This window comes from Hemiscyllium ocellatum, chromosome 8 (genome assembly GCF_020745735.1).
Source record: "Hemiscyllium ocellatum isolate sHemOce1 chromosome 8, sHemOce1.pat.X.cur, whole genome shotgun sequence".
Taxonomy (NCBI): Eukaryota; Metazoa; Chordata; class Chondrichthyes; order Orectolobiformes; family Hemiscylliidae; genus Hemiscyllium; species Hemiscyllium ocellatum.
In genome coordinates, this window is record NC_083408.1 from 27339132 (window position 1) to 27352343 (window position 13212).

Consider the following 13212-nt stretch of genomic DNA (forward strand, 5'->3'; position numbering starts at 1 on the left):
ACGTACCTGGAGTGTGTTGCCAGCAGAGGTAGTAGAGGCAGGCACAGTAGATTCATTTAAAATGTGTCAGGACAGATGCATGAGTAATTGGGAAGCAGAGAGATACAGATGCTTAGGAAATGGGAAACAAGTTTAGACAGTGGATTTGGATCAGCTCAGGCTTGGAGGGCCAAAGGGCCTGTTCCTGTGCTGTAAATTTTCTTTGTTCTTTGTAGAAAGCATGTGGGGCTGGAGAGGGGAAAATAAAAAATATAAAAAGCAAGAGAGTAACACAGGAACGGGTCGGTCATATTCAAGACAATAGAAGAAATCTGTGTATGGAGCTGGAAGATACAGGTATGGCCAATAAATACTTTGTGTCAGTCTTCACAATGGAAAAAGATAACTCAGTCATAGACATCGGGGGAGCGGGGGGTGCAAGGGGAGGGAGGACTGTGAAATATTGGAAGAAATTATCACAGAGAGAGGTGGTCCTGGCCAGTTTAACAGCCTTAGAAGTGAATAAATGAGACCAAAGGCTGTTGAAGGAGGCAGGGGAGGAGGTATCAGGAGACTTGGCAGCAACTTCCAAATCCTCTCTGGCCCCAAGTGAGGTACCAGAGGTCTGGAGGACTGCTAACATTGTTGCAATGTTAAAACAGATAGGAAGGGATAGATCAGGAAACTTCAGGCCAGTCAATAACCTCAGTGGGGGAGACGCTATTGGAAAAACCTCTGAAGGAACTCGTTCATGCCGACTACAAATCCTAACCTAATCTAGTCCTATTTGCCAGCACTTGGCCCTATCCCTCTAAACCCTTCCTCTTCATATATCCATCCAGAGACCTTTTAAATGTTGTAATTGTAGCAGCCTCAACCACTTCCTCTGGCAGCTCATTCCATACACACGTCATCCTCAGTGTGAAAACGTTGGACCGTAGGTCCCTTTCAAATTTTTCTCCTCTCACCCTAAACCTATGCCCTCTAGTTCTGGATTCTCCACCACCACACCATTCCACCCACCCAGCCCCCCCCCCCCCCCGCAGCCCCCCCAAAAGACTTTTGTCACTTACCCTATCCATGCCCCTCATGATTTTATAAGCCTCTATAAGGTCTGCCCTCAGCCTTTGCTCCAACTCTGACAACATCCTTGTCAATCTTTTCTAAACCTTTCAAATTTCACATCATCCTTCCAATAGGAAGGAGACCAGAATTGCATACAATATTCCAAAAGTGCCCTAACCAATGTCCTGTACAGATGCAACATGACCTCCCAACTCCTGTACTCAATGCTCTGACCAATAAAGGAAAGTATACCAAATACCTTCTTCACTATCCTATCTACCTGCAACTCCACTTTCAAGGAGCTATGAACCTGCACTCCAAGGTCTCTTTGTTCAGCATCACTCCCCAGGACCTTACCGCTAAGCGTGTACGTTCTGCCCTGATTTGCCTTTCCAAAATGCAGCAGCTCACCTTTATCTAAATTAAACTCCATCTGCCACTCCATTGGCCCACCTGATCAAGATCCCTGTTGTAATCTGAGGTATCTTTCTTCGCTGTCCACTACACCTCCAATTTTGATGTCATCTGCAAACTTACTAACTATGCCTCTTATGCTCACATCCAAATCATTTATATAAATGACAAAAAGCAGTGTACCCAGCACAGATCCTTATGGCATTCCACTGGTCACAGGCCAGATTGGCTAGGAGACACAGCAGTGACAAGTTTACCAGGATATTGCCTGGCCTGGAGGGTCTAAGCTATGAAGAAAGATTTGATAGGCTGGGGTGTTGTCCTTAGGGTTGAGAGGTGGCTTGATAGAAGTGAATATGATAATGACAGGCATAGATAGGAAGGCAGAAATACACTATGAGTAGAGGAGTCAATAACCAGAGGCATAGATTTAAGGTAAGAGGAAAGTTGAGGAGCAGTCTTAACACCCAAAGGGTGATGGGTGTTTGGAACTCTACCTGAAAGGGTGGTCCAGTCAGAAATGTTCATGACATTTAAGCAGTATTTAACAATCATTTGCATTGCCATAAATCCTGGGCTATGGACAAAAAGCTAGAAGCTGGGATGAGTATAATCAGACCTTTGTAGACTGGAGTGGACATGATTGGCTGAATAACTTCCTCCTGTGTTGATGAGTCTATATTGCTATCTTATTCATCTAACTCCCTCCTCTCTGATCCCTTACTGCCACTCCTCAAGGTCGTACTTAATTCTGTATTCCTGTCCTGATTGATATATGCCTTATTATGTTACAGGATATCGCCATATTAATCTTCGGAGTGAGACGAACCAGCCACTCACCATGCCAGCTCTGTTTGTCCATATCGAAGTGAAGGACTTTGTGCCTGACACTTGGGCAGGTATAATTAAACATTACACATTGAACGTAATCCTCCTCCCCATTAATTCAACATACAGAGGTTCCAATCCCTGTCGAACCCCATGCTATCCCTGTCCTAGAAGTGTTTGATGGGGACATTGGAGAGGGAGCTTTACTCTGTATCTAAGCTAGTGGTCTCTCTATCCTGGGAGTGTTTGATGGGGACAGTGTAGATGGAGATTTACTCTGTATCTAATCCCGTGCTCTCCCTGACCTGGGAGTGTTTGATGGGGACAGTGTAGATAGAGATTTACTCTGTATCAAAGCCCGTGCTGTCCCTGACCTGGGAGTGTTTGATGGGGACAGTGTAGACAGAGATTTACTCTGTATCAAAGCCCGTGCTGTCCCTGACCTGGGAGTGTTTGATGGGGATGGTGTAGAGAGAGCTTTTCTGTATATCTAACCCCATGCTGTCCCTGTACTGGGAGTATTTGATGGGGATAGTGTAGAGAGAGTTTTACCCTGTATCCAATCACATGCTGTCCCCATCCTGGGAGTGTTTTGAGCCTGTCCAATCCTGAATGGATGGGAGGGGTATGGAGATTATGACTTTGGAGTTCAGATACTATGAGGGTATACTTTAAAGGATGCTCTTGAATGGAATTGTCTCCAAACTGTTCATCCCAGGATGAAACAGCTGACACTCTGCTTCTCTTTGCAGATTTAACAAAGGCTTTGATTGACCCAATAGAATTTGTTGGCTCCATGAACATGCCATCCAAACAGGAGGAAACAGTGTCATGTGATCAGGTAGTGAACAGCAAAGGATCAGAGGGTGAGGGGGTGGGTTAGAGCTGAGAAATGGGGTCAATACGAGTAATGGTGGGAGATGGGAGTACTAGGGCTGATGATGGTGGAGGGGGATAATAGGTGTAAGGTTGGGAGATGGGATTATTCATGAGACATGGGGTAACAGTGAGAGACAGGGGCATAAGGGTAACAGTGAGAGATGGGGGATAATGGGGCGATACTGAAAAATGGTAATAATGAGAAATAGCATTAATAGAGGTAGCAGAGAGAGATTGGGGTAATAGGTGTATTGGAGTAATGGGATAATGGTGAAAGACTAGTAACAAGATAAAAGTGTATTGGGGTAACAGTGAGTCACAAGTATTAAGGTTAATGGTGAGGGACAGCAGTAATAGGGTTGCAGTTAGATACTGGGGTAATGGTGTGAGACAGAGTTGATAGAGGTAGTGGTGAGAGATTGGGGTAGTAGGTTTAACAGTGAGAGATAGAGGTAGTAAGGATAATGATGAGAAATGGGGTAATGGTGAGAAATGGAGATAATGGGCTGAAGTTGAGACGGGGCATATTGGAGGTGACAGTGTCAGACAAGTATTGGGGTAATACTAAGGTGGGGTAACATTGTAATGGTGAGAGATGAGCATAAGAAAGTGGTGATGTTGGGAGGTAGGGACATAGTTAATAGAGGTCTTGAGAAAATGTTGAGAAAAGGGGATAATGGTGGAAATAATGAGATGGGGTTGGTAGAAGTAATGGTGAGTGGTGAGGATTAAGAGTGACAGGCAGTGACAATTGATGAAAGATGAGGATAAATAGGGCTAACAGTGAGAAATGGGTTGGATAATTCTGAAGCATTTTGCGCCCATTTGCATTAAATCCTGACTATGAAATGGCAAATAACATTCTCACCATCAAAGTGCCGGCAATAAATACCTCCAGCAAGAGAGAATCTAACCACCACCTCTTCACATTCAATGGCATTATAATCAATGAGTCCCCCGCTATCAAATTACTGGGGGTTACCATTGATCAGAAACTGAGCTGGACTTGCCATATAAATACAGTGGCTTTCAACAGCAGGGCACAGTTTGGGAATTCTTGCCTGGATGAAGTCACCTGGCTCCAGTAACACTGGGAAACTCTATACCATCCAGGACAAAGCAGCCTGCTTGATTGGCACACCATCCACCACCTTTAACATCTACACCCTCCACCACTGATGCTGAGTAACAGCAGTCTGTATCAACTACAAGAGGCACCACAGAAATTCACTGAAACACCTTAGACAGTTCCTTTGAAACCCACAAAACTGACTATTTAGAAAGATAAGGACTGCAGATACATGGCAACACCAACCCCTGCAAGTTTTCCTCCAAACCACTCACCATCCTGACTTGAAAATAATTTGCAGTTCTTTCAGTGTCACTAGGTCAAAATCCTGGAACCTCCTCACTAATAGCATAAACCCTAAACCCCAAAGACTGTACTGGTTCAAGAAGACAGCTCACCACCATTTTCTCAAGGGGCAACTAGGGATGGGCAATAAATACTGGCCTAGCCAGTTACACCCACAACCCACAAACAAATATAAACTGGGAAACAGTCGAGCATGTGGTGCTGGGAATGCAAAGGTCAGACAGCATCTGAGGAGCAGGAGAATCGAAGTTTTGGGCATAAGTCCTTCATCATCCTGAAACTCTGATTTTCCTGCTTCTCGGATGCTGCCTGGCCTGCTGTGCTTTTCCAGCTCCACATTCTCGACTCTGATCTCCAGCATCTGCAGTCCTCACTTTCTCCTAAACTGGGAAACAGTTGGATGTAGAAAAATAATAGAGAAAACAGGGAGTGATGAGTTGCTAATGAGGGTGTTATCTTTGGGCAGGTGACATATGGGAATGTGTATGTTGTGTCTGGGATGGGTATTCACTGGTCAGAGAATATGACTAGGGAGCAAGTCATTAATCCTGTTCTAATATGATAGAACAAAAGTGAGCTAATGAAGAATGCCATAAGATTCACTCCTCTCTCAGTAACATTAATGCCTTTAATATTGAATTGTAATATATTGATAATTGTATTAGCAAACTTTAATATACAGCCTCTGAGAATGAAACACCATTCAATTTCTGTCTTGTAACTCCTTTCATTTTCACAGCAGCAGGGAATGGAAACTGCACAGCGATTCTGACTCAGCCAGTGCATCAAAATTGTGGACTGTGGGTTCAATTCTATTTTAGATAGTTTCTAATCAATCTGTTCAGAGACTTTACAACATTCCTATGGGGGTGAGTGAGATTTGAACCTGGGTCTCCTTGACACTACCATTGCACCACAAGAGCCCTTCCTCAAAAGCTGGCTCTGAAAAGCGAAAGCAAGTTGCAGCATAGGCAGAAGTCACATGAACATGGCAAGCCAGCTACTGCAGTTTGCACAACTATATTTCTTCAAACAATATACAGGTCCCACTAATGTTGGGTTGTAACATACAGATTCCCTTAATACGTGAATAATTTCCATGTATTCTGGTGCAAGGTGCATGAGGGAGCTTAATGTTGTTGACACTGGGTTACATGAGACTGAAATCTCTCTTGTCTATTCTTTGTAGGTTGTCACAGACAATACACAAACGCCGGACAGCAGCAATGGAGCACCAGACACTAATGGGCCAGGCAGTAAATTGATAACCATCAACCTTTAATTATCTGATATTAATCTCGGGAGAGTAGCACTGTTATGTCTGAGGGAATAAACTGGGATAATCCAGAATTTGGAATCCACCCCCCTTTTCTGCTGTCTTTTGATTTCATTTGATTTATTATTGTCACCTCTACCTAGGTACAGTGATATGTTTTGTGTTGTGTGCAGTACAGGCAGACCATACCATACAAAGTGCATTAGGGTAATAAAACAGAGCGAGGAATACAATGTTACCGCTGCAGAGAAGGTGCACAAAGAGTGAGATCAATACTAAATTTCAAACTTAAGAGGTCCATTCAGAAGTCTAATAACAGTGGGGAAGAAGCTGTTCTGGAATATGTTTGTACGTGTGTATAAGCTTTTGTATCTTCAGCCCGACGGAAGAGATTATAACCGGAGTGGGAGGGGTCTTTGATGCTGGTGCCTTCCTGAGGCAGAGAGAAGTGTAGATGGAGTCAATGAATGAAAGGTTGGCTTGCATGATGGGCTGGGTTATGTTCACAACTCTCTGTAGTTTCTTATGATCCTGGGTAGAGCAGTTGCCATTCATCCCAGCCTGCCTCCCTCTCCTCTCTCCCGCCCGCATGCACTGAACTGAGGGAATCTTTCAGAACGAACCCATTAATTGAGGATATGTAGGTGTAATGGTCCAGGGAGAGTGATATTTGAAATGGAGTTGTGGAGATGAGTGATGGGAAGCTGGTTTCCTGTTAGGAGGAGGGGAAGGACAGTGTCTCCAAACCCTGGTGAGGTAATAGGTCAGAAAGAAACGGTTCGAGGCTGTCTCAGAAAGGAATTTGTGCAGCCTCAGGATGTCCCACAGCCGGTGAAAAGCACTTTCCAAAATTTAGTCACTGTTGTAATTTATGGAAACAGACAGATTGTGCACAGAGAGATCCCATAGCCAGCCACCTGATAATAATCAGATTGCCTGCTGTTCTTTTTCCAACAGTGCCGTGCGACCTTCGTCATTCAGCTGAGGGAACAGATGGAGTCTTTGCTTAAGACCTCCCCTGAAAGATAGCGCCTCCACCAACGTCTCACTTCCTTGGTGCAACAGTGGTTTTGGTTTCAAGACTTTGGAGCAGGATTTGAAACCATAGCTTCCTGACTCAGAGACAGGAGTGTGATTCCCTGAATGCTAGTTGACACTGTTGGATAGCAAGTTGAAGCTGGGTGGCAGGATAGAACCGGCTGATAGAGCAGGCCAGGAACTGAGGGAGCTAGCAGGCAGGGAGCTGAGGGAGTCATCAGGGAGGTTAGAGAAGCAACAATGTCCTTTTCATAACAAAACATAGCAGCTCTGGTGAGAAATTGGAGTTAACGTTTCGGGTTCAGGAACCCTTCCTCAGAACTGTCCATTCCAACCGGGTCAGCAACATTACTGGCTCAGAAATATTCAACAAATTATGAGCAAGACCACACTCTGGTGTTGTCCAAATAACTCTGTTCAGTCAGAGAGACAAATACTGGAAGCTGGGGAGATGGTGACATAGAGAGGCATTGAGACCACAGTAACCAGATTTATCTGCATTTCTTCCAGCTCCCAACATTCTATGCACTGGAACTGAGGAATCTTCCAAGGACATTGCAGGTAACATGGCATCTAAGGGGCTCTGTGTGACTGAGGGTGGGTGGGGGAGTTGCAGGGGTTGTGGTCAGAAATTCTCAAGAGGGACTTGTGTTGGTTTTGGGGCAGCTTGCCCCCTGTTGGTCAGAGGGGGAAATACCACGGTAAAATGCATTGCAGGTAGGGAGGCAAGGAGAGAGCATCTGGAATGGTGGTGGGGGAACTGGTAGTCGGGTGGAGAGGCAGGAGAGTGGAGAAGAAGTAAAGACTTGGGAAGTCGATCATGGCAGGATTTATAACATTTTTGCTGTTCTGGACCCACAAACAGTGCTGTAAAGGTTCATGCTTCTAGCCTTCTCACCTCTTTTTAACAGCTAGGTTTCCTGAGCTTAGGGAAATCAGTTAGCATGGCATTTATTAATGATAAATTGATTGTAAATAACAGAATTAAAAGATTACAATGACTGACCTGACCCCTGAGATTGCACTTACTCTCCCCAACAAAAGTAAGTTTGAGGGGGCTAGGGTTCCTGATGAAGATTTTTTGTATCTTTAACTTTGACTCGGACCCACTAGTTTGAAAGGGCTAAATTCAGCCCACAGAGCATCCAGCAGTTTTCTTCAGCCTGCAAATGAATTTAATTCATTTACATAGTGTGGCAGAAGGTCCTGGAAGACATGAAGCATCTGCCAGATTGAGTGTTTTAATTGGTTTGTGCAGCAGATAGAGAGCATGAAAGGTCAGAGGTAGCAGTTAATGCTTCAAAATGATCAAACTGCACCATCTAAACGAAAAATCACAACCTCCCATTCACATTCCAACAAAAATCCTATGTCCAGAACAAATATAGCGCATGATACATATCACAAACTATTTATCCACAAGATATATACTGGAAAATATATCCAAATCTATGCACTCTTTCATACCCCATTGAACTCCTCACACTGTACCCCATCCAATTCCCTACACAGTCTCTCACACACTGTATCACGTCCAACTCCCCACTCTGCAGTGCATTCTCTGCACACACTCACCTTGTGGGCGGCACAGTGGTTAGCACTGCCACCTCACAGCGCCAGAGACCCAGGTTCAATTCCCGCCTCAGGCAACTATCTGTTTGGAGTTTGCACATTCTCCCAATGTCTGCGTGGGTTTTCTCTGGGTACTCCGGTTTCCTCCCACAATCCAAAAATGTGCAGGTTAGGTTAATTGACTCTGCTAAATTGATTGTAGTGTTCGGTCGTAGGGGAATGGGTCTGGGTGGGTTGCTCTTCGGAGGGTCGGTGTGGACTTGTTGGGCTGAAGGGCCTGTTTCCACACTGTAAGTAATCACATACACTACTCGATCCAATTCTCTCAGAGTCGAAGTGTGGCGGGCTTAGGCCCAAAATGTCGATTCTCCCACCCCTCAGATGCTACTTAGAACATAGAACATAGAAAAATACAGCGCAGTACAGGCCCTTCGACCCTCGATGTTGCGCCGACCAAAGTCTACCTAACCTACACTAGCCCAATAACCTCCATATGCTTATCCAATGCCCGCTTAAATGACCATAAAGAGGGAGAGTTCACCACTGCTACTGGCAGGGCATTCCATGAACTCACAATCCGCTGAGTAAAGAATCTACCCCTAACATCTGTCCTATACCAACCTCCCCTTAATTTAAAGCTGTGTCCCCTAGTAACAGCTGACTCCATACGCGGAAAAAGGTTCTCACTGTCAACCCTATCTAAACCCCTAATCATCTTGTACACCTCTATCAAATCTCCCCTAAACCTTCTTTTCTCCAATGAGAACAGCCCCAAGTGCCTCAGCCTTTCCTCATACGATCTTCCTACCATGCCAGGCAACATCCTGGTAAACCTCCTCTGCACTCGTTCCAATGCCTCCTTCCTATAATATGGTGACCAAAACTGCACACAAAACTGACCAGTTGTTTTTTTTTTCCCAATGCCACACTTTTTGACCCTGATCTCCAGCTCTCTCGGATTCTACCCCATCCAACTCCCTACCCTCACAAACACCCTGTATCTCATTGACTTCTCAGATTCTGTTCTGAGACCAGGCTGAGTGATCAGAACAGCTCCTCCTGTCTAACTCTGCAGTGCATTCTCTGCACACACTCACCCTATGGACCTGCTACTGGGGTTTCTGTGTCGTCCTGTGTATTGACAGGATCTCCTTGTTGCAGAGATAGAGCCTCTGACTATCGATGAGCTAAAGACACAGAAAGCCTTTCTCAAAGTGCAGAAGAAACAGGAGAAGGAGATAAAAGAACTCGAGCGGAAGACACAGAAGAAAAAAGATGATCTGATACAGAAATATTCCAGCAGCTTCACGGAGCTTCGCCGGAAAAATTCCGGCAATAGCAAAGGACACAAGAAAAAATGGTAAACATAGAAACACTTCAATGTAATATATCCAACGCCCCACCCTCTCGCACACACTGAACCCCATCCGATCCCCACCCTCACACACACACTGTACCCCAGTCCGATCCCCACCCTCACACACACTGAACCCCATCCGATCCCCACCCTCTCAGACACACTGTACCCCAATTCAAACCTACTTTCACACACACTGTACCCCATCCAATCCCCACCCTCTCAGACACACTATACCCCAATCCGATCCCCACCCTCACACACATTGTACCCCATCCGATCCCCACCCTCTCAGACACACCTTACACCAATGTAAACCCCACCCTCTCACACTGTACCCCATCCAATCCCCACCCTTCACACTGTAACCCATCCGATCCCCACCCTCTCACACTATACCCCATCCAATCCCCACCCACTCACACTGTACCCCATCCAATCCCCACCCACACACACACTGTACCCCATCCGATCCCCACCCTCTCAGACACACTGTGCCCCAACCAACTCCCCACCCACAGACACACTGTGCCCCATCCAACTTCCTACCCTTTCTCACACACTCTACCCCATCTAACTCCCCATCCTCACACACACCATACACCATTCAATCCTCACTCTTACACACACTTAGTTAAAAATCACACAACACCGGTTTATAGACCAACAGGTTTATTTGGAAGCACTGGCTTTTGGAGTGCTGCTCCTTCATCATGTGGTTGTGTTATAACCACCTGAAGGAGCAGTGCTCCGAAAGCTGGTGCTTCCATTAAACCTGTTGGACTATAACCTGGTGTTGTGTGATTTTTAAACTTTGCACACCCCAGTCCAACACCGGCACCTCCAAATCATGACTCACACACATTGTACCCCATTCAACTCCCCACCCTCACACACATTGTACCCCATTCAACTCTCCACCCTCACACACATTGTACCCCATTCAACTCTCCACCCTTTCTCACATACTGTACCCCATCCAACTTCACATCCTCAAATACACTGTACCCCATCCAATCCCCACCCTCTCCCACACTGGACCCCATCCAATCCCCACCCTCTCTCACACATTGTACCCCATCCAACTATTCCTCTCACTGGATCTGACCTTGCCTTGATATTTGTGTTTTATATTCACATGTTTGGTGGTTTGAAGTTTGGTTCAGATTTGTTTAAGTGTTCCCAAACTAAGCACAGAGGCTGTTGAGTGATGTGGGTCTTTTGCTGTTGCAGGAGTCTTGGCAACATCCAGGATAGTATGCTCTGTGGGGAATATCCGAGTGTGACCAGCATGCAATGCAGTGGGTCAGTGACTGACCGAGTCAGTGAGCTCAGAGATAAGCTGCAGACAGATTTACAACGAGTGCATGGAGAGCAGTACGAACTTATCAAGAACAGAAAAGAACAACATGTCTCTGAGGTGCAGTACTGTGTTAATAACACCACAGTGTGGAGATACAATTGTTCGTTCTCACACTCTGCTGGGCTATGGAGTGTTACTGTTATACACTTTTTCACTCGGCTAGGCTGTGGGAATTTACTGTAACATATTCTCTCAATCTGCTGGGCTATGGGGTGTTACTGTAACACATTCTCTCACTCGGCTGGGCTGTGTGGATTTACTGTAACACATGCTTTCACTCTCCTGGGCTGTAAGGAATTACTAAAACATTGGCTGCTGGGTTTTTGGGATTTACTGTAACACATTCTCACTATCTGCAGCTCCTGACTGCTGGGTAGACCTATCTAGACCCCTGAGGATCTCGACAAACATGGCTAGTCCTGCCCTTTACCCTGGCAATATCTTTCCCAGTACCAGCTGAGCTCATCCCTGGGAGGAGCAGGGTAAGCAAACAGAAGAGAGTTGTCCTCTGTAGTCATGACTTGGAGATGCCGATGTTGGACTGGGGTGGACAAAGTTAAAACTCACATACACCAGGTTATAGTCCAACAGTGCCGCTCCATCACCTGATGAAAGAGCAGCGCTCCGAAAGCTACTGCTTCCAAATACACTTGTTGGAATATAACCTGGTGTTGTGTGTTTTTAAACTCCTCTGTAATTGGAGTCCAGTATATCCTTCCATCAGCAGTGGAGGTGTAGCATTGAAGTCCAGTATATCCTTACATCAGCTAGGCAGAAATGGGTACTAACAAAGTAAAAACAATGACTGCAGATGCTGGAAACCAGATTCTGGATCAGTGGTGCTGGAAGAGCACAGCAGTTCAGGCAGCATCCAACGAGCAGCGAAATCGACGTTTCGGGCAAAAGCCCTTCATCAGGAATAAAGGCAGTGAGCTGGAAGCATGGAGAGATAAAAGATGCCCTCCAACGCATCATGTCCACATCCCGCACCTCCACCCTCAGACCACACCCCTCCAACCGTAACAAGGACAGAACGCCCCTGGTGCTCACCTTCCACCCTACCAACCTTCGCATAAACCAAATCATCTGCCGACATTTCCGCCACCTGCAAAAACCCCCACCACCAAGGATATATTTCCCTCCCCACCCCTTTCCGCCTTCCGCAAAGACCGTTACCTCCGTGACTACCTGGTCAGGTCCATGCCCCCCCTACAACCCACCCTCCCATCCTGGGACTTTCCCCTGCCACCGCAGGAACTGTAAAACCTGTGCCCACACCTCCTCCCTCACCTCTATCCAAGGCCCTAAAGGAGCCTTCCACATCCATCAAAGTTTTACCTGCACATCCACTAATATCATTTATTATATCCATTGCTCCTCTACATTGGGGAAACTGGGCGATTCCTAGCAGAGCGCTTTAGGGAACATCTCCGAGACACCCGCACCAATCAACCACACCACCCCGTGGCCCAACATTTCAACTCCCCCTCCCACTCTGCCGAGGACATGAAGGTCCTGGGCCTCCTTCACCGCTGCTCCCTCACCACCAGACACTTGGAGGAAGAACGCCTCATCTTCCGCCTTGGAACACTTCATCCCCAGAGCATAAATGTGGATTTCAACAGTTTCCTCATTTCCCCTTCCCCCACCTCACCCTAGTTTCAAACTTCCAGCTCAGCACTTGTCCATGACTTGTCCGGACTTGTCCGACCTGCCTGTCTCCTTTTCCACCATCCACTCCACCCTCTCCTCCCTGATCTATCACCTTCATCTCCTCCCCCACTCACCAATTGTACTCTATGCTACTCTCTCCCCACCCCCACTTTCCCCTAGCTTATCTCTCCACACTTCAGGCTCACTGCCTTTATTCCTGATGAAGGCTTTTGCCCGAAACGTCGATTTCGCTGCTCGTTGGATGCTGCCTGAACTGCTGTGCTCTTCCAGCACCACTGATCCAGAAGTGGGTACTGCAGATGCTGCAGATTAGAGCCAAGATTAGAGTGGTGCTGGAAAAGCACAGCAGGTCAGGCAGCATCCAAGGCTTTTGCCTGAAACATCGATTTTTC

General features: G+C 46.3%; 1 protein-coding gene across 1 annotated transcript in view; it reads left to right on the forward strand.

The window, feature by feature from the left end:
* Nucleotides 1-13212, forward strand: part of LOC132817808 (1-phosphatidylinositol 4,5-bisphosphate phosphodiesterase beta-2-like) — a 132571-nt gene that overhangs the window by 98501 nt on the left and 20858 nt on the right. The window contains exons 22-27 of the mRNA XM_060828304.1: nt 2253-2357; nt 3039-3127; nt 5730-5796; nt 7365-7415; nt 9588-9786; nt 11017-11203. Of these exons, the coding sequence (XP_060684287.1) occupies nt 2253-2357; nt 3039-3127; nt 5730-5796; nt 7365-7415; nt 9588-9786; nt 11017-11203 (698 nt within the window). The remainder of the gene's footprint in view (nt 1-2252; nt 2358-3038; nt 3128-5729; nt 5797-7364; nt 7416-9587; nt 9787-11016; nt 11204-13212) is intronic.